Raw genomic sequence first — 22,517 nt, forward strand, 5'->3', positions numbered from 1 at the left:
TACATCATATGTACTTCATAATTTATACTGAGAGCTACAGTAACTACAACACAACACATGGCACTACATGAAATGCAACATAGAGTTTCATGAACTCCAACACGTCAGAATGAACTACAAGATAACAGGTCTTACCCAGCCAATATTCTCCACGTGGGTCACCGAAGCCAGTCTTGTAGTCTTGCCAGGGCCTGTTGAAGTTCTCTTGTGGAGTCTGGCGCTGGCGGGCGAGGAACACCGTCCACATGTGTTCCTCTTCTATCGTACACAGTACACTCACACCTTCTGCAGAACTGTTTAACACTTTAGTTATAGCTACACTCTGTGTGTTTGTTTTTAAGACACTGACATTGTGCATCTAGATATGAGGTATGAGTCACCATACAAGGTCAACTGAGGCAGTGTAGTGTTTGATACTGTCACTTACACTGTCAAGTAACATCCAGGTATGAGGTATGAGTCACCATACAAGGTCAACTGAGGCAGTGTAGTGTTTGATACTGTCACTTACACTGTCAAGTAACATCCAGGTATGAGGTATGAGTCACCATACAAGGTCAACTGAGGCAGTGTAGTGTTTGATACTGTCACTTACACTGTCAAGTAACATCCAGGTATGAAGTATGAGTCACCATACAAGGTCAACTGAGGCAGTGTAGTGTTTGATACTGTCACTTACACTGTCAACTAACATCCAGGTATGAGGTATGAGTCACCATACAAGGTCAACTGAGGCAGTGTAGTGTTTGATACTGTCACTTACACTGTCAAGTAACATCCAGGTATGAGGTATGAGTCACCATACAAGGTCAACTGAGGCAGTGTAGTGTTTGATACTGTCACTTACACTGTCAAGTAACATCCAGGTATGAGGTATGAGTCACCATACAAGGTCAACTGAGGCAGTGTAGTGTTTGATACTGTCACTTACACTGTCAAGTAACATCCAGGTATGAGGTATGAGTCACCATACAAGGTCAACTGAGGCAGTGTAGTGTTTGATACTGTCACTTACACTGTCAAGTAATTATTATAAAGCTTCTTCTAAGTAACTAATGTTATCATATAATAATGAATTCACAAATTTTTGTAAAAAAATCAGGATATATTTTTCATATTATCTTTAATAAAATCGTCAAATGAGAGTCTACACAGTCAAGTGAGAGTCTACACAGTCAAGTGAGAGTCTACACAGTCAAGTGAGAGTCTACACAGTCAAGTGAGAGTCTACACAGTCAAGTGAGAGTCTACACAGTCAAGTGAGAGTCTACACAGTCAAGTGAGAGTCTACACAGTCAAGTGAGAGTCTACACAGTCAAGTGAGAGTCTACACAGTCAAGTGAGAGTCTAGACCAGTGGTTCCCAAACTGGGGGTAAATTACCCCCTGGGGGTAATTTAACCATTTTTGGGGGGTAATGGAGGGGTGACAGAAAAAAAATTATGAATTCTGAAAATCAAGAAAACAATGCGGTACCCGGTATGAGGATTATTGTTAACTTTGTCTTAGTATATAAAGTTGTAAAGTAAACCTATTATAAGTAAGTAATAAAGTTAAACCAAATAACAATAAACATCAAAAACTAATATACAGTATTATAAAAGAAGAAATATATAGCTAAGTGTGTGGAAACCCAAAAGTATTTTGACAAGTATGCTTCAGGACAAAAGTCACTCAGTAGCCCAGATCGACCTGTCCAGTACGCGTCACTCACTTCCTGAGGCTGCCTCTATTTCACACTGTCAGTTTATCTGTGAGCATCAGCCGAGGTAGACATAAGCTGGTATGTATGTGTACTGCCCTGTGCAGTATATAGTTAGTATTTACCCACTGTTACTGTGAATTTGTAGCTATTATTAATTTTATATATAATGTATGTGTGGTTCTTACGTTTTCAATGGTTTTGCTAGGATTAGCAGAGTATGCGAGGCTGTATACGTTCACGTTTAGCCACGTTTAGTGGCAGCGGCAGCAGCGACTTCCAAGCTCCATACTTTTCTCCAACTACCAGAGCTACCAATTCTCCTATGATGACCTAGTTACAAGCAAAACTGCACTACCCAACGTAGCACCCAGAATGACCAAAGATTACCAACAGTGAAACCTACAAATCGAAAAAATAGAGATCAAAGGAAGACTGCAAACAAACCGAAAGCAACACCCCGCTGCCAGCCGAACAACGTAACCCTAAGCTTTGTATACTACAACTTCTTCTTAACTACAACAATTCCTGTAGTATTATGAGGCGCAATCTAAGAGGAAACAGCACCAAGGCCAGCAAGAAAACACCGAAAAATCAACTATTCAACAAGTGTAGTCAGGAGGACGCCGGCCCAGCAACCACCCCACTCACCACCACTCAAGGCGACACCACAACAATAACAACAAACATGGCTGCCACCAGCCCGTCCTCCCCTCTCTTCCCCGGATTCAACCTACCAAGTAGTCTCTCAGGTATGACCAACGATCCAGATACCCTAAAGTCATGCATCTCCAACTTAGTTATTGAAAATATGAATCTTCGAGAGACACTAACAAAACAAGACACCAGGATGACACAACTCGAAAACAAAATCCTCAGTCTTGAACAAAAGTTATCAACACCAGGAATGACTAACTGTGACAAGACCATCCAAACAGTCATAGATAGCCATACCCAACAAATAATATCTCTTAATACAAAGGTTGAAGAAGCAGTAAAAGAATGGAAGAACAACTTAGATAACCAGTTCAGTGACTACTTTGCTCTCCAAGAAGATAAAACTGAACAAGATAAACTATCGGACGCAGTAATAGTTAACAGTCCACTTTTTCCCAGTGATATGAACCAAACAAACAGTAAAGAAATTACTCTGCAGATCATAAAGGACCAAACAAGTGTTATTGTACCAGAGTCTGAAATAAAAGAAGCCAGGTTACTAGGATCCCATGGTAGAAAAAGTGTTATGCTTAGATTCCACTCACATGACAGGAAAAAAGACTTAATCATTGCATCTATTAAAGTAAAAAAAGAGGTATACATAAACGAGTGTCTTACCAAAAAACGTCAGAACCTCCTGTATAGAGTCAGAAAACTTAAGCGGGAGAATAATGACACAATACACCAATGCTTCACACGGGATGGGAAAATTCTTGTTAGGAAAACAAATGTAGGTCAACTGTACACAATCACGAACGAGAATGATCTATCACGATTTCTCAGGGATACTAATCTTACAGAGAATAACTAAACAACGTCCAACCTAAAAGCCTATGTAGTGTAGTGAATGTTTTGCTCCATTATTGTTCAAATTTCATTGTACAATCTCTTAGTATTTAAATAATCAACTACCTCATTTTGTGATTTTACTAGTAAGCATAAGTCACCTTATGTGATTTTGTTATTTACTATTGTTCGCTTAAACATTAGCTGAATTGATACTTTCTCTGTCCATATTACTACCTCATATTTTTTTAAATACTATCAATTGATATTACTTACTAAAATTAATTATTATCATTTTTACTAAAATTTCAATTTACTCTTAACATTTTTGACATTTAATAACCATTACTTGTCTAATTACCTTTACCTGTTTTAATACCACATTTACTATCTTAGATTACTCTTAATTACCTTGTACTGCCATATAACCTCAAGTATAACTACCAGTGCAATATTGAATGAAATAAACATTACTTTTTCACTTTTTTGTAATCATTATTACTTACTAAAATTTTATTAAACACCATATTTACTACCAGTCAATTTTACTTTTGTACATTAAACATCATCTTATACTTCCCATTACATTTTGTTGCCAAATTTTCAAGTTTGTATATTCAACCCCAACCTTTATATTATCCTTTGTACCTGTGTACCTGGGTACCTGTCTACCATCTTACTATCATATTATAACCAAGACATTACCATTGTTATTTTTTTACTATTATTCTTTTGGTACTTTAATTGTGAATTTTATTTTGTCAATTTAAATCTAGGTATAATCTTGATCTTGTCAACAACCTATACCAGACTCTAGTGCAATTGCAAGTACCATTTCAAATTGTATTTTTATATTATAAGTTTATATTATAATTCCTACCATCTGCCCATTTAACTTTGCTTACCATTACTTAATTTTAGTCCCTTATATATTTTCTCCTTTATTTTAGCTTTATATAACTACCCTAGTTTATATATTCACAATTGTTAAAATAATCAAGGTGCTATTCTCAGGTGCTAAAGTAGAATAAGTTCACAATTTTGCCATTATATTCCAAAGCTCATTTATTTGATTACCACTTTATTGTTCACCACAACCTATATTAGTCCCTTTTATATTATAATTTTATACTATAATTCTAACTTTAAAAAATTACCTTTATAGTACTACCTACTATCATATTCCCAAGCTCCACTATTTGATCATCACTTTATTTGTATTAGTCCCTTTTATATTGTCTCCTTTATTTTAGCTTTAAAAAAAAACTACCTTAGCTCATTATTTTACATTTGTTAAATAATTCAGGTGCTATTTTTTAGCTTAAGACTATTTACTTTGTTTTTTACTTAATTCTAACTATAGATTCACTACAAATCTTATGATTACAAGCATTGATCCTGATACCAACCTCTTATTTAATGACTTAAATGAACCAAACAGTTACTGTAATTACTACACTGCAGAACAATCAAAGGCACTTCTCAGTGTCAACAACAACATAACTATCTTTAACTACAATATCAGATCTTTAAGCAAGCATTACGATGACCTCATAGCATTACTAAATTCCTAACATGCCAATATGTCCATCATTACACTAACTGAAACCTGGCTAAAGCCTGATAGTACAGATGTCTATGCCATTCCTGGTTACACAGCCATACACAACTGTAGGCCAGACCAACAAGGGGGTGGCACAGCCATATACTACTCAGACCAACTAGAATGTATCACTAATACTTACACAAGGGATGAACATGGGGAATATATAATAGCTAAATTCAAATCCAAATACCTACAAAAACCTCTCACATTGATAAACATCTACAGAGTTCCACAGTCAAACATTAGCCAATTTAGTCAAAACCTAGGAAGTATGATAACTGATGCACGCATGAACAAAGATCACTTACTACTCTCAGGTGACTTCAATATAAATCTCCTGCAAGACCAGGACCCACACATTACTGAATTCACAAACACAATGAGTAACTGTATGTTACTACCAACAGTAACAAAACCTACAAGAGTTACAGAGACTAGTGTTTCCCTACTTGACCACATCTGGACCAACACCATATCCCCTTTAAAATCAGGCATAATTACAGATAATACCACAGACCACTACCCTACTTTCCTCATAACAACTCTTGGTAAACTACCCCAAGACACTACTAAAGTCACCTTCAGACTTCACAATGAGGCAGCCATTAATAACTTCACAACAGCAGTAGCAAACATTGATTGGCACACTGAGCTAGAAATCTATACAGATATTGACGAATGTATTAATAATTTTCTAAAAAAGACCCAATACCTCTATAACAAGCACTGCCCTAAAAAAAACTAAACAGATGACAGCTAAGAGACTGAACAGTCCCTGGCTAACATCAAGCATTCTCAAATCCATAAATACAAAACACCAATATGAAAAACAGTACAGAATGGGTCACATAACCAGAGACCAAACAAAACGTTACTCGTCAATCCTAACCAGCCTGATAAGAAGGGCAAAAAAATTGTATTATGAGAACAGATTATCCAACTTACGAGGTGATATAAAAAAGACCTGGAAAACCCTATCAGAAATTCTAGGAACAAAAAAGATATCACGAAATAGCGAAATAAAATTACCAAAATCAGATGAACCCCAACTCCCACCAACAGAAACAGCAAACAGACTCAATGATTTCTTCTCCACTATAGGACAAAACCTTGCCAATAAAATCCCAAGCTCAGATACCCCACCAAATGACTACCTCACCGGCAACTACCCGAACACACTGTTCCTAGCTCCGACTAACCCATACGAAGTCTCCCTTATTATCAACGCACTAAAAAACAAGGCAGGAGATTTAAATACCTTACCACCCTTTATATACAAAAAACTGTCACAAGTGCTATCACCAATCATTGCAACACTCTTTAACAAATCCATAGAATCCTCCACCTTCCCTACAGTACTCAAAATAGCAAGGGTCACCCCGATCCACAAAGGAGGAGACCAAACAGAGTTGAATAACTATAGGCCAATATCCAACTTACACCCTCTCTCAAAAATCTTCGAAAAATTAATTCATAAACGAATCTACTCCTACCTTATCTCCCAAAACATACTCAACCCCTGCCAATTTGGATTCAGGCCTAATAAAAATACTAATGATGCTATTATACACATGCTAGAACATATATACACTGCAATAGAGAAAAAAGAAGTCCCACTGGGGATCTTCATTGACTTACGTAAAGCTTTTGATACAGTTGACCATGACTTGCTCCACGTAAAATTGTCACACTATGGTATAAGAGGGCACTCCCTCAACTACCTCAAGTCATACCTCAGCAACAGAAGCCAATATGTGTACGCAAATAGGGCAAACTCTTCTGTGCAACCAATTACAGTTGGTGTCCCACAGGGAAGTGTCCTTGGCCCTCTTCTCTTTCTCCTATACATAAATGACCTTCCAAATGCTTCGCAATTACTCAAACCCACACTATTTGCAGATGACACTACATACGTCTTCTCTCACCCGAGCCCAGTCACGCTAGCCAATACTGTAAATACCGAATTACAGAAAATATCTACCTGGATGAGGACTAACAAACTTACACTAAACATTGACAAAACCTACTTCATTCAGTTTGGTAACAGAGCTACAGATGTCCCTCTTAACATAATGATAAACGGATCACCTATCACAAAGCTAACAGAGCGAAAATTCTTAGGAATCCACCTTGATAATAGACTCAAATTTCATACACATATACAACAAATTTCTAAGAAAATTTCCAAGACTGTAGGCATACTATCGAAGATACGGTACTATGTTCCACAGTCAGCCCTCCTGGCCCTCTTATTTACCCCTATCTCACCTATGGAATTTGTGCATGGGGCTCAACAACAATTAACCATCTCAGACCACTAATTACCCAACAAAAGGCTGCAGTTAGAATGATAACAAATTCTCACTACAGGCAGCACACTCCACCAATATTCAATACACTAAACCTACTCACCATACAAAACATCCATACTTATTACTGCACCTATTACATACATAGAACACTTAACTCTGATATTAACCCTCCCCTCAAACATCTTGCCAACCTCAACAGAACACATGACCATAACACAAGGCACAGATCACTCTTTGATGTTCCTCGTGTCCATCTCACACTATGCAAAAACTCAATGCACATAAAAGGCCCTAAAATCTGGAATTCATTACCTGTAAATATAAAAGAAACACTACCTGTTTATAAATTCAAGTCTCTTCTCAAAGATCACTTACTCACCCAAAACCAAATAAATACTGAATAACTGAACCTTATAAATTGTATATCTTAAATGTTTCTCACAATTATATCACATAAATGTTAAACCTAAAACCTAAAACTTTATTATTTTTTAAATACACTACCTAACAGAATACTCCATACGACTGAATGTACAACAATGCATGCAACCATATGACCTGTCTTTGTAATACTCATTTGTGCTTTATAGTTATCTGTTTACATTAATGTTTTATCACTGATTTCATCATTGCTTAGTTAATCTTAAGTTAATTTTAAGCCAGCCCGTAATGCTATGCATAGTATAAGTGGCTTTGGCATGCTGCTCTTATCTGTATTTTTTTGTACCTCTGTATGTATGCTCAAATTGTAAATAAATAAATAAATAAATAAATAAATAAATATTCCTTGTGAAAACTCCACAACTGACCTTATTACATATTGCTTGCGTATATCCTGCCCTACTTACTATGTACGTGGTTCTGTAACTCTGAGGGAGGAAATAACTCCAGTTTATTTATAAGATAAACTAGGGAATGTTATGTACCATCATTGTTTTATTTAAATTATTATTGTTATTATTATTATTATTATTATTATTATTATTATTATTATTATTATTATTGTTATTATTATTATATTATTATTATTATTATTGTAATCTGTAAATGATGTGGTCAGTCCATCAATTTTGATTGATGGACTGTCCACATCGACTCAAGGTCGAGGGACTGTTTACCCCATTCTCCTCCTTTGTATTCACTGATGAAGCCACTGTGTGGCGAAACGTTTCCTCAATAAAGATATCCAAGAGTTGCACATGTGTCTAATTTATCAATGTGTCGGTTCTCTGAACCATTCATCTACAAGATTCATAGTGACAGAGTCTGGTTCATTTCTCAACATTCTAATACCGAATACAGTGTTAATCTCAATAATGGTGTCACTCATACTAGAAATACCAAGCTTCTTCCTCATTTTAAGAACCTTTGTAGATTTAGGACAGCCAAGAATAATCCTGAGAGCTTCATTTTGCATTAACTCCAAGGGTCGGAGAGAACTTTCCCTAGCTAATATCAACATGGGAGCAGCATAATCAATTAAGGACCTAACATAGGCTATGTACATCATTCTCACGATTCTCACATTAGCACCATAGTTGGGATTGTAGCCAGTAACAGCTTTGAGAGCATTTAGCCTAGCTTTGCATTTCTTATTTAGTTGTGGTATAGTGAATTTGTTAAAAGGTACATCTACACCAAGATATCTGTAGGTTTTAACTTAGCTAATGATTTAACCTGCAAATAGATGGGTGGGGGATGTCGTTTGCTTGTTAATATCTTTGTTTTAGAGGAAGATATTATGAGGCCTAGTCGATTTCAAATTGCTTGAACTTCATTAAGAATGGTATTCATCTTCTTATGCATTGTTGTATGTATCATAATGTCATCAGCATAGCTTATAGGTATATGTTTAGGTGAGGCAGGTAAACCATTAAGGAGGGCATTAATCAGAATATTAAATAGCATGGGACCTAGGGACATTTCTTTGGACTCACTTCTAAAGCCTTGGTAGAGGACAGAGGATAGTTTATTTGACAGATATCCTATTATCCAGCCGAGTAAGCTACCACCAATATTCATTTTGGCTAGTTCATGTAGTATAACGGTTCTGTTTGCGATATCAAATGCAGATTTTAGAAATGTGATAAAACTAACAGAGGTGTGTGCAGTGAGAAAGGTGGAAATACATTTCTGCACACTTTTACCTTTCATGATCCCACAGAGATGAGGGGAAAGTTAGTGTCTGATTCTGTAGTACAGTCTGTTAAGTATCTTTCTTCCAAAAGTTTTACAAAGACAACTAGTTAAGGAGATCAGTCTAAATGTATACAGTTGTTTTTCAGTGTTTTTATATTGCTGATTAATACTTATTTTACATATGAAGGCACAAAGTAGTGATTTGTGTTTTATTTTCTTATGAAGACGAGAAAGAGTAAAGTCTGACAGAGTTGTACATCTGAGAGAATTATACACATCATTGTTAGTAGATTAACTGTCGAAATACTAACTGAGGCTGGAGAAACAACTTACCTCTGAGGGGAGATCCTGTAGACACCACTCTCAGTCACACCTCTATTATGAATGTCCGAGCAGTCTCGTGCAGGAGGGCTGTATACACACCAAGTTAAATTAACCGATAATGTTCCATAATGAAAAACATTCAGTACAGTGATTAATGTCACATTAGTCTTGATTAAATATAATTATTATCAGTGTAATTTTTTATTAAAAACACAAGAACATACGTAGTATTCTCTTTACAATTAGGTGAGTATCTCTCATTGTATAATATTGTTATAAACACTGTGACATACAAGATATACATATACAGAAAACTGTGCATTTCTCAGTAAATAATAATAAAAGTTCAATTAATCTCTAGCAAAATGAATGTAATTATTCTTGAAACAAATAAACGGGAGAGATGCGACTTTAGTGACTTAAGTGGAACAGAGGCATTAAACTTAATAAAGTTATTAACATGACAGAGGCATTAAACTTAATAAAGTTATTAACATGACAGTACAGTCGGAATCACGTATAATATTAACACATATTTCTGAGTGTTAACACATTAACACAAGGTGCAGCATGAGTGTTAACACATTAATATATATATTTATATATATATATATATATATATATATATATATATATATATATATATATATATATTTTATATATATATATATATATATATATATATATATATATATATATATATATATATATATATATTTATATATATATATATATATATATATATTTATATATATATATATATATATATATATATATATATATATATATATATATATATATTTATATATATATATATATATATATATATATATATATATATATATATATATATATATATATATATATATATATAAATATATATATATATATATATATATATATATATATATATATATATATATATATATATATATATATATTTATTTATTTATTTATTTATTTATTTATTTATTTATAAATGGGGCAGACTGCAAATTCAAACAAATCTTTCAATGGGCTGCAGAAAACAATATGAAGTTCTACGATGAGAAATTTCAATTACTTCGATATGGTAAACATGAGGAAATTAAATCTTCATCAGAGTATAAAACAAATTCCAACAACACAATAGAGCGAAAAACTAACGTCAAAGACCTGGGAGTGATCATGTCGGAGGATCTCACCTTCAAGGACCATAACATTGTATCAATCGCATGAGCAAGAAAAATGACAGGATGGATAATGAGAACCTTCAAAACTAGGGATGCCAAGCCCATGATGACACTCTTCAGGTCACTTGTTCTATCTAGGCTGGAATATTGCTGCACACTAACAGCACCTTTCAAGGCAGGTGAAATTGCTGACCTAGAAAATGTACAGAGAACCTTCACGGTCCGCATAACGGAGATAAAACACCTAAATTAATGGGAGCGCTTGAGGTTCCTGAACCTGTATTCCCTGGAACGCAGGAGGGAGAGATACATGATTATATACACCTGGAAAATCCTAGAGGGACTAGTACCAAACTTGCACACGAAAATCACTCCTGACGAAAGCAAAAGACTCGGCAGACGATGCAACATCCCCCCAATGAAAAGCAGGGGTGTCACTAGCACGTTAAGAAACAGTACAATAAGTGCCAGGGGCCCGAGACTGTTCAACTGCCTCCCAGCATACATAAGGGGGATTACCAACAGACCCCTGGCACTCTTCAAGCAGGCACTGGACAAGCACCTAAAGTCGGTGCCTGACCAGCCGGGCTGTGGCTCGTACGTTGGATTGCGTGCAGCCATCAGTAACAGCCTGTTTGATCAGGCCCTGATCCACCATGAGGTCTGGTCACAGACCGGGCCACGGGGGCGTTGACCCCCGGAACTCTCTCCAGGTAAGCTCCAGGTAAACAGACTGACAACACTGTCAAAGATCTTCCCTCAGACTGGCAAAACTGTCAAACGTCTTCCGACAAACTGGTAACACTGTCAAACATCTTACCACAGATGGCAACACTGTCAAACATCTTCCCACAGACTGGCAACACTATCAAACGTCTTACTTCACTGGCAACACTGTCAAACATCTTCCCACAGACTGACAACAGTATCAAACATATAGCCACAGACTGGCAACACTGTGAAACATATAGCCACAGAGTGGCAACACTGTCAAACATTTTTCAGGTGTAGTTATAATTGCCGTCTTCTCTTCCTCGCTAATTACATTCCTAACACTTCTTCAGTTACATTTTATTAATGTAACTTCCTTTGTTCAATATTTTTTTTAATTACAAACATAGTGAATCTGGTAAAATTCGCAGATAATTAGTTAACTTTATGCTAATATATTCTAAGACACTTAACTAACCTGGTGATGATATTTTCCCTCAGGTTCTTCTGACATTTATGTAACTGATGCTTTGTGTTATTGTGTTGTGTCTCACATCTGGCACGACGTTCATCAGCTACTGATGCTTCTCTCTCTTGCAGTATGTTTCTGTTTCTCTCAATACTTTCAGTAATTTCATTTAGTCTTGCGAGAACTGTCTCCTTGAACTGGTCATCTGCCGAGAAATGACAATTTGTTAAAAATTAAGCAGAAAAATTGTATCTTTTATTTACCACCTAAATAAAATATTTTTCAAAAAATAACAACAAAAAAAATTATGAAAGAGATAATAGAACAGAATATCTTAGTTGTGTAAGAAGAGACTCTTGAACAGTGTTGCAACACATTAAAACTGCTAACCACACAAACAACTGGGAAGGTGCTAATATCTCACAAAACTTAAAACATATATTACCTGGAGTTTACCTGGAGAGGGTTTCATGGGTCAACGCCCCTGCGGCTCGGTCTGTGATCAGGTCTCATGGTGGATCAGCGTCTTATCAACTAGGCTGTTACTTCTGGCCGCACGCAAGCTGACATACTAACCACAGCTCCGCTGGTCAGGTACTGACTTTAGGTGCCTGTCCAGTGCCTTCTTGAAGACAGCCAGGGATCTGTTGGTAATCCCCCTTATGTATGCTGGGAGGCAACTGAACAGTCTTGGACCCTGGACACTTAATGTGTTGTCTCTCAGTGTACTCGTGGCGCCCCTGCTTTTCATCGGGGAAATGTTGCATCTCCTGCCGAGTCTTTTGCTTTCATATTGAGAGATTTTTGTGTGGAGGTTTGGTACCAATCCCTCCAGGACCTTCCAAGTGTAAATTATCATGTATCTCTCTCGCCTGTGTTCCAGGGAATACAGATCAAGGACCTTCAACCATTCCCAGTAATTTAGGTGCCTTATCATACTTATGTGTGCCGTGAAAGTTCTTTGTTAGTGCTATCGGTCTGTAGTTCTTTGCAATTGCTTTACTGCCACCTTTGTGGAGTGCGGCTATGTCTGTTGTTTTTAGTGTGTGTGGGATGACCCCTGTGTCCATGCTCCCTCTCCATAAAATGCTGAAGGCATGCGATAGCGGCTTCTTGCAGTTCTTGATGAACACAGAATTCCGCGAGTCTGGGCCTGGGGCAGAGTGCATGGGCATGTCATTTATTGCATCTTCAAACTCTTGTGGAGTTAGAATAATATCCGAGATTATGAGGCTAATGTCGCAAGAGATTCCATGGCTAACCCAAAAGGGTTTTTTCAGGTATACAGAAGTAAGATTAGGGACAAGATTGGCCCACTTAAGAGTAACTCTGGCCAGATCACTGACAGTGATAAGGATATGTGTGAAATTCTCAATACCTACTTCCTCTCAGTTGTCACCCAGGAAAATACTAACAATATTCCTGAAATAATAGATTATGTAGAACAGGATGATAATAAACTATGCACGATTGCGGTAACTAGTGACATGGTCCTCAGACAAATAGAGAAACTAAAACCTAACAAATCCCCAGGTCCTGATGAACTGTTTGCAAGAGTGTTAAAGGAATGTAAAGAGGAACTTAGCATACCTTTGGCTAATCTTTTTAACATATCACTACAAACTGGCATAGTGCCTGATAAGTGGAAAATGGCAAATGTAATACCTATTTACAAGGCAGGTGACAGGTCCTTGGCTTCGAACTATAGACCAATAAGCCTTACCTCCATAGTAGGAAAATTTATGGAATCAATAATTGCTGAAGCATTTTGTAGCCATCTTGATAGGCACAGATTGATTTAAGAATCTCAACACGGTTTTACAAAGGGGCGTTCCTGTCTTACGAATTTACTAACTTTTTTCACTAAGGTGTTTGAAGAGGTAGATCATGGTAATGAATATGATATTGTGTATATGGACTTCAGTAAGGCTTTCGATAGAGTTCCACATCAGAGGCTGTTGAGGAAACTTAGGGCACACGGAATAGGAGGAAAAAAATTTTCCTGGTTAGAGGCATGGCTGACAAATAGGCAGCAGAGAGTTTGCATAACTGAGGAGAAATCAGAATGGGGGCACATCACAAGCGGTGTTCCTCAGGGGTCAGTGTTGGGCCCGTTGTTGTTCACAATTTACATAAACGACATAGATGAGGGAATAAATAGCGACATAAGCAAATTTGCTGATGACACCAAAATAGGCCGTCCAATTCATTCTAATGAGGACACTAGAGCACTCCAGGATGATTTGAATAGACTGATGCAATGGTCGGAGAAGTGGCAGATGCAGTTTAATATTGACAAATGCAAAGTTCTAAATGTTGGACAGGTAAATAACCATGCCAGGTATAAACTAAATAATGTAGATCTTATTACTACTGATTGCAAAAAGGATTTAGGAGTTCTGGTTAGCAGTAATCTAAAACCAAGACAACAGTGCATTAGTGTTCGCAATAAAGCTAACAGAATTCTTGGCTTAATATCCAGAAGTATAAATAATAGAAATCCTCAGGTTGTTCTTCAACTCTATATATCCTTGGTTAGGCCTCATTTAGACTATGCTGCTCAGTTCTGGTCACAGTATTACAGAATGGATATAATTGCTCTGGAAAACGTACAGAGGAGGTTGACAAAGATGATCCCATGTATCAGAAATCTTCCCTATGAGGATAGACTGAGGCTCTGAATCTGCACTCTCTCGAGAGGCGTAGAATTAGGGAAGATATGATCGAGGTGTATAAATGGAAAACAGGAATAAATAAAGGAAATGTAAATAGCGTGCTGAAAATCTCCAGCGAAGACAGGACTCGCAGCAATGGTTTCAAGTTGGAAAAATTCAGGTTCAGGAATGATATAGGAAAGCACTGGTTTGGTAATAAAGTTGTGGATGAGTGGAACAAACTCTCGAGTACAGTTATTGAGGCTAAAGCATTGTGCAGTTTTAAAAATAGGTTAGATAAATATATAAGTGGGTGTGGGTGGGTGTGAGTTGGACCTGACTAGCTTTAGCTACTGGGTCTGGTGCCGTGCTCCTTCCTTATCGGGGGGGACATTGACCTGCTCCGCATGGGTCAGTAGGTCTGTTCCACAGTTCATCTCACCTCTCACAGAACCTGTTCGTCTTCTCTTCCACCTCCCCCAAGAGGAGTGCCAGGCCCCTGCGGGTTTAGCTCTCCTCCCCGGGGAGCCGGGAAATAAGATCAGTGTAGTGGTGGAGGCTGCATGGCGAGACTAGTGATGGATGATACACCTAAAATTAATTTAGATGTTCCACGGTACGATCAGTCGCAGTTCATCGGACGTCTGCTTCATTTCTTTGGTATTACAGACTGGAGACTGTTTCAAAACTGACAGAGAGCTTGAGGAAGTGGTGACGTGTACTTAGCTCTGTGAAGACCTGTTTGTGTCCTCTCTGTGAATCTGAACCAGGATGCGGTGTTGACACCTATGTCAACCAAGATAAATAATAAAGCGAAATCAATGTGTGACCAGTGAAAGAAGCACAGTAAATAGGAATAAAATATATAGTGAAGAAACAGAGTTGGAGGTACTACACCAGAACATCACAACAAGTTAGACACTACATGCAAGTATTCACTTATGTGTGGTTATAGAGAGTCAGGTGTGACTTCCAGGTAACCTACAGCTGTTTTGTGAACGATCACACTTTTAATATGAAAAGGAATAGGCTAATAAAGAATAGTAATTGGTAATTTAAAACAGAAACTACGGTGACAGACAGGTGTCTAATAGTTAGAGCCTCTAGGATGAAGGATGACATAGAAGGTACAAGCTAATAAGGTGATTGTTGTGGTAGTGTCAGGTCAGGCGCACTGTACCAGGTGTAACACAAGTACCCAGCACACACACTCACATACACTCACACACTAGGTGAGTACACTTACACCAACTATTTCTCACACAATCACATAAACCCACACATACAGACCAGACCCATACACACACCCGCACATGCACACACACAGACCCACACACATACACACAGATCAACACACAGACCCACACACTCAGACAGATCTAGGGGCCAGGAGCTATGACTCGACCCCTGCAACCACAAATAGGAGAGTGCACACACACACACAGACCCACATACACAGGACGAGTGAAACCAAACTACAAGAGAGGGGACTACACAGACACCGGGTTCAGTGGGACAGAGAACTGGCAGGTAAGTCAGTAAACGAGATGATGGGATATGTGACATCAATATGCAAGGAAGCTGAGGAGAGGCTTGCACCCAAGGGTAACAAAAACAACGAGAAAGCCAAGATGAGCCATTGGTTTACCCAAAGGTAAAAAGAGGCCAAAACCAAGAGTGCTAGAGAGTGGAAGAAGTATAGAAGGAAAAGGACCCAGGAGAATAAGGAGAGAAGTCGTAGAGCCAGAAATAAATATGCACAGGTAAGAAGGGAGGCCCAACGACAATATGAAAATGACATAGCAGCGAAAGCCATATCAGACCTGAAGCTGTTGTACAACCACATCAGGAGGAAAACAACAGTCAAGGACCAGGTAATCAGGCTAAAGAAGGAAGGAGGGGAGATCACAAGAAACGACCGAGAAGTATGTGAGGAACTCAACATGAGGAGACAGAAGGGACTCCAGAAAGACGGAGAGGTGGGGTACACCACCAAGTGTTGGACACAATGCATACAACCGAGAAAAAAATGAAGAGGCTGCTGGGTAAGCTAGACACTTCAAAGGCGATGGGGCCGGACAACATCTCTCCATGAGTCCTGAGAAAGGGTGCAGATGTGCTTTGTGTATCCCTAACAACAATATTCAACACATCTGTCGAAACAGGGCGACTACCTGAGGTATGGAAGACAGCAAATGTAGTCCCAATTTTTTAAACAAGGAGACAGACATGAAGCATTAAACTACAGACCAGTGTCACTGCGATGTACTGTATGCAAAGTCAAGGAGATTATCCTGAGAAGAGTGGTGGAACACCTAGAAATGAATGAGCTTATCAACGACAGCCAACACAGTTTCAGGAATGGGAAATCCTGTGTCACAAACTTACGGTAGTTTTATGACAGGGTGACAGCAGTAAGACAAGAGGGAGAGGGGTGGGTAGACTGCATTTTCCTGGACTGTAAAAAGGCGTTTGACACAGTTACACACAAGAGATTAGTGTAAAAGCTGAAGGACCAGGCAGAGATAACAGGGAAGGCACTGCAATTGATCAGGGAATGCCTGTCAGGAATACACAAGCGAGTTATGGTACGTGGTGAGGTGTCAGAGCGGGCGCCTGTGACGAGTGGAGTTCCACAGGGGTCAGTCCTGGGACCAGTGCTGTTTTTGGTATTTGTGAACGACATGACAGAAGGAGCAGACTCTGAAGTGTCCCTGTTTGCAGATGATGTGTAGTTGATGAGAAGAATTCAATCGGACGAGGACCAGGCAGAACTCCAAAGGGATCTGGACAGGCTGCAGACCTGGTCCTGCAACTGGCTCCTGAAGTTCAATTCCACCAAGTGCAAAGTCATGATTGGAGAAGGGCAACGAAGACCGTAGACGGAGTACAGTCTAAGGGAGCCAGAGACTACATACATCACTCAAAGAGAAAAACCTTGGGGTGAGTATAACACCAGGGACATCTCCTGAAGCGCACATCAACCACATAACTGCTGCAGCATATGGGCACCTAGCAAACCTAAGAACAGCATTTCGAAATCTTGATAAGGAATCGTTCAGGACCCTGTACACTGTATACGTTAGGCCCATGTTGGAGTATGCAGCACCAGTTTGGAACCCACCCCTAGCCAAGCACATAAAGAAACTAGAGAAAGTGCAAAGGTTAACAACAAGAGGAGTCCCGGAGCTAAGGGGTATGCCCTACAAGGAGAGGTTAAGGGAATCTACTTAATGACACTGGAGGACAGGAGAGATAGGGGAGATATGATAACAACATATAAAATACTGAGAGGAATCTACAAGGTGAACAGAGACGAGATGTTCCAGAGATGGGACACAGCGACATGGGGACACAGTTGGAAGCTGGAGACTCAGGTGAATCACAGGGATGTTAGGAAGTATTTCTTCAGTCACAGAGTTGTCAGGAAGTGGAATAATTTGGGAAGTGATGTAGTGGAGGCAGGATCCATATATAGCTTTTAAGATGATAAAGCTTATGAAGCAGGAAGAGTGACCTTGTGGTGACCAGTGAAGAGGTGGGAACAGGTGCTGTGACTCGACCCCTTCAACCACAATTAGGTGAGTACAATTAGGTACTTACACACACACACACACAAACACACACACACACACACACACACACACACACACACACACACACACACACACACACACACACACACACACACACACGCACACACACACACACATCACAAACGACCACACAGATATACATAAGTTTTTCATTCTGTGGCAACTACGAAAATGGGTTGCCAGGGAACAGGATGGAAAACCCGGGGACTGGAGGATGAGTCTGGGAAGGAAGACTGGGTACCAGACCTCAAGAAAAGGGAGAAGAGCTAGAAGAGCTTAGGAAGATAATGGAGGAGAGGATAGTTGCAGAAAGCAGGAAATGGGAGCCACAAGCCTCAGCAGCAGAGGTTAAGTTACAGAGCTTTGAAGAGGACCTGAAAAATTTGAAACAGTGTCAAGAACCAAAGAGCAGAACGTGCATGACATCAAGAACTGATACATCAGTCACAAACGAGGGGACTGATGGGAACGAAGTAGTTAAACTCTATGCAGAGGCCATATCAAACCACTGCAGTGCCCAGGAAAAGCTGAGAATGGAAAATGATAGACCACTAGGCACAGGGACAACAGATAGATAAGAGACTGAAGAAAGGAAAGCTGCAATGGAGGCAACTAAATCGAATCAGGATACACAGGGAGATGCAGTGGGACAATGAATGAGAGAGGTCAGTCTTTGTTTATGGGCTCTAGGAAGTTGAAGGGGAAACTTACAAAGCAAGAAGACAGGGGGACAAAAAAGTAATTGAAAGTATCATGAAAGCAATAGGAGAGAACATCATAATCAAGATGACAATTTTTTTGAGAATATGGGGGTTTGCAAGAGGAAGAAACCAGCCAGTCAAAGTGATTTTTAAAGGCAGAATCGGCACAAAAGAGGATCCTGCAAGAGAAAGCGCGATTAAGGGACATATCAGCATATTGATATGTTCCTTAGGCATTAAACTACAGACCAATGTCATTGACATGTACAGTATGCAAAAACATGGAGAAAATTATCAAGAGAAAAGCGGTGAAGCACCTAGTAAGGAACCACAACTGTGAGTACACACATACATGCATGCACATGCGCGAGTGCACACACACACACACACACACACACACACACACACACACACACACACACACACACACACACATATACACACACACACGATTGGAAGTTGAAGAGTTAGACTAGTCAGAGGGATGTTAGGAAGTATTTCTTCAGTCACAGAGTTGTCAGGAAGTGGAATAATCTGGGAAGTGATGTAGTGGAGGCAGGATCCATATATAGCTTGGAAGCACTTGACTTGTACTCACTGGAGTGCAGGAGAGAGACATCATAATCTACTCCTGGAAGATCCTGGAGGGACTGGTCCCTAATCTGCACACAGAAATCACTCCCTACGAAAACAAAAGACTTGGCAGGCGGTGCAACATACCCCTAGTGAAAAGTAGGGGCGCCATTGGTACACTAAGAGAAAACACAGTAAGTGTCCAGGGCCCAAGACTGTTAAACAGCTTCCCACCAGCCATAAGGGGAATTACCAACAGGCCCCTGGTTGTCTTCAAGCGGGAGCTGGACAGATACCTAAAATCAGTACCGGATAAGCCGGGCACGTTGGACTTCGTGCGGCCAGGAGAAACAGCCTCGTTGATAAGACCCTGATTCACCAGAAGGCCTGGTCATGGACCGGGCCGCGGGGGCATTGATACCCGGAATGTTTTCCAGGTAGGCAGCTTTAAGAAGAGGTATGGGAAAGCTCTTGGAGCAGGGAGAGAGTGGACCTAGTGGCAACAAGTGAAGAGGCAGGGCCAGGAGCTGTGACTCAGCCTGTGCAACTACAACTAGATGAGTACAACTAGGTGAGTACATTCACAATACACCTGCAAGCTTACACACACATACACATACAGTCAAACACATACTTGCAAACACACCCACAAACACATACAAACACACCCACAAACACATACAAACACCCACAAACACATACAAACACACCCACAAACACATACAAACACCCACAAACACATACAAACACACCCACAAACACATACAAACACCCACAAACACATACAAACACCCACAAACACATACAAACACCCACAAACACATACAAACACCCACAAACACATACAAACACCCACAAACACATACAAACACCCACAAACACACACAAACACCCACAAACACACACAAACACCCACAAACACATACAAACACCCACAAACACATACAAACACCCACAAACACATACAAACACCCACAAACACATACAAACACCTACACACACATACAAACACCCACAAACACATACAAACACCCACAAACACATACAAACACCCACAAACACATACAAACACCCACAAACACATACAAACACCCACAAACACATACAAACACCCACAAACACATACAAACACCCACAAACACATACAAACACCTACACACACATACAAACACCCACAAACACATACAAACACCCACAAACACATACAAACACCCACAAACACATACAAACACCCACAAACACATACAAACACCCACAAACACATACAAACACACACACACATACAAACACCCACAAACACATACAAACACCCACAAACACATACAAACACACCCACAAACACCCACAAACACATACAAACACCCACAAACACATACAAACACCCACAAACACATACAAACATACACTTTCACTGAACAATTAAATATAGTTAATTACCTCAGTTACTGGAACTTGTAATCAATGAAAAAAAGAAGAAAAGTATATTAAATAAAGATGTTTGAATATATGTGGACGTAGAGCAGATAATAAAATATATGTGGTTGTAGAGCAGACAATAAAATATATGTGGATGTAGAGCAGATAATAAAATATATGTGGATGTAGAGCAGATAATAAAATATATGTGGATGTAGAGCAGATAATAAAATATATGTGGATGTAGAGCAGATAATAAAATATATGTGGATGTAGAGCAGATAATAAAATATATGTGGATGTAGAGCAGATAATAAAATATATGTGGTTGTAGAGCAGATAATAAAATATATGTGGACGTAGAGCAGATAATAAAGAGATGAGATGATGATGAATATTATGGATGGAAAAAACTGGATGTCCAGGCTCTAAGTGGAAGAAAGCTGGATGTCCAGGCTCTAAGTGGAAGAAAGCTGGATGTCAAGGCTCTAAGTGGAAGAAAGCTGGATATCCAGGCTCTAAGTGGAAGAAAGCTGGATGTCCAGGCTCTAAGTGGAAGAAAGCTGGATGTCCAGGCTCTAAGTGGAAGAAAGCTGGATGTCCAGGCTCTAAGTGGAAGAAAGCTGGATGTCCAGGCTCTAAGAGGAAGAGAGCTGGATGTCCAGGCTCTAAGTGGAAGAAAGCTGGATGTCCAGGCTCTAAGAGGAAGAGAGCTGGATGTCCAGGCTCTAAGAGGAAGAAAGCTGGATGTTCAGGCTCTAAGAGGAAGAAAGCTGGATGTCCAGGCTCTAAGTGGAAGAAAGCTGGATGTCCAGGCTCTAAGAGGAAGAGAGCTGGATGTCCAGGCTCTAAGTGGAAGAAAGCTGGATGTCCAGGCTCTAAGTGGAAGAGAGCTGGATGTCCAGGCTCTAAGTGGAAGAGAGCTGGATGTCCAGGCTCTAAGTGGAAGAGAGCTGGATGTCAAGGCTCTAAGTGGAAGAAAGCTGGATGTTCAGGCTCTAAGTGGAAGAGAGCTGGATGTCCAGGCTCTAAGTGGAAGAGAGCTGGATGTCCAGGCTTTAAGTGGAAGAGAGCTGGATGTCCAGGCTCTAAGTGGAAGAAAGCTGGATGTCCAGGCTCTAAGTGGAAGAAAGTTGGATGTCCAGGCTCTAAGTGGAAGAGAGCTGGATGTCCAGGCTCTAAGTGGAAGAGAGCTGGATGTCCAGGCTCTAAGTGGAAGAAAGCTGGATGTCCAGGCTCTATGTGGAAGAGAGCTGGATGTCCAGGCTCTAAGTGAAAGAGAGCTGGATGTCCAGGCTCTATGTGGAAGAGAGCTGGATGTCCAGGCTCTAAGTGGAAGAGAGCTGGATGTCCAGGCTCTAAGTGGAAGAGAGCTGGATGTCCAGGCTCTAAGTGGAAGAAAGCTGGATGTCCAGGCTCTAAGTGGAAGAAAGATGGATGTCCAGGCTCTAAGTGGAAGAAAGCTGGATGTCTAGGCTCTAAGTGGAAGAAAGCTGGATGTCCAGGCTCTAAGTGGAAGAGAGCTGGATGTCCAGGCTCTATGTGGAAGAGAGCTGGATGTCCAGGCTCTAAGTGGAAGAAAGCTGGATGTCCAGGCTCTAAGTGGAAGAAAGCTGGATGTCCAGGCTCTAAGTGGAAGA

General features: G+C 39.6%; 1 protein-coding gene across 2 annotated transcripts in view; it reads right to left on the reverse strand.

Annotated features, from left to right (window-relative positions):
- The window catches only part of LOC128700934 (fibrinogen-like protein 1), a 50,245-nt gene that overhangs the window by 21,930 nt on the left and 5,798 nt on the right, over nucleotides 1–22,517 (reverse strand). For both annotated transcript variants that reach the window (XR_011391094.1, XM_070080174.1), the window contains 3 exons: nucleotides 11,947–12,142; nucleotides 9,595–9,672; nucleotides 136–293 (listed from right to left, as the gene is read on the reverse strand). Coding sequence is in view for 1 of the 2 variants with exons in the window: in XM_070080174.1 (XP_069936275.1) it covers nucleotides 136–293; nucleotides 9,595–9,672; nucleotides 11,947–12,142 (432 nt within the window). In the remaining variant the exon portion in view is untranslated. The remainder of the gene's footprint in view (nucleotides 1–135; nucleotides 294–9,594; nucleotides 9,673–11,946; nucleotides 12,143–22,517) is intronic.

This window comes from Cherax quadricarinatus, unplaced genomic scaffold (genome assembly GCF_038502225.1).
Source record: "Cherax quadricarinatus isolate ZL_2023a unplaced genomic scaffold, ASM3850222v1 Contig194, whole genome shotgun sequence".
Classification (NCBI taxonomy): domain Eukaryota; kingdom Metazoa; phylum Arthropoda; class Malacostraca; order Decapoda; family Parastacidae; genus Cherax; species Cherax quadricarinatus.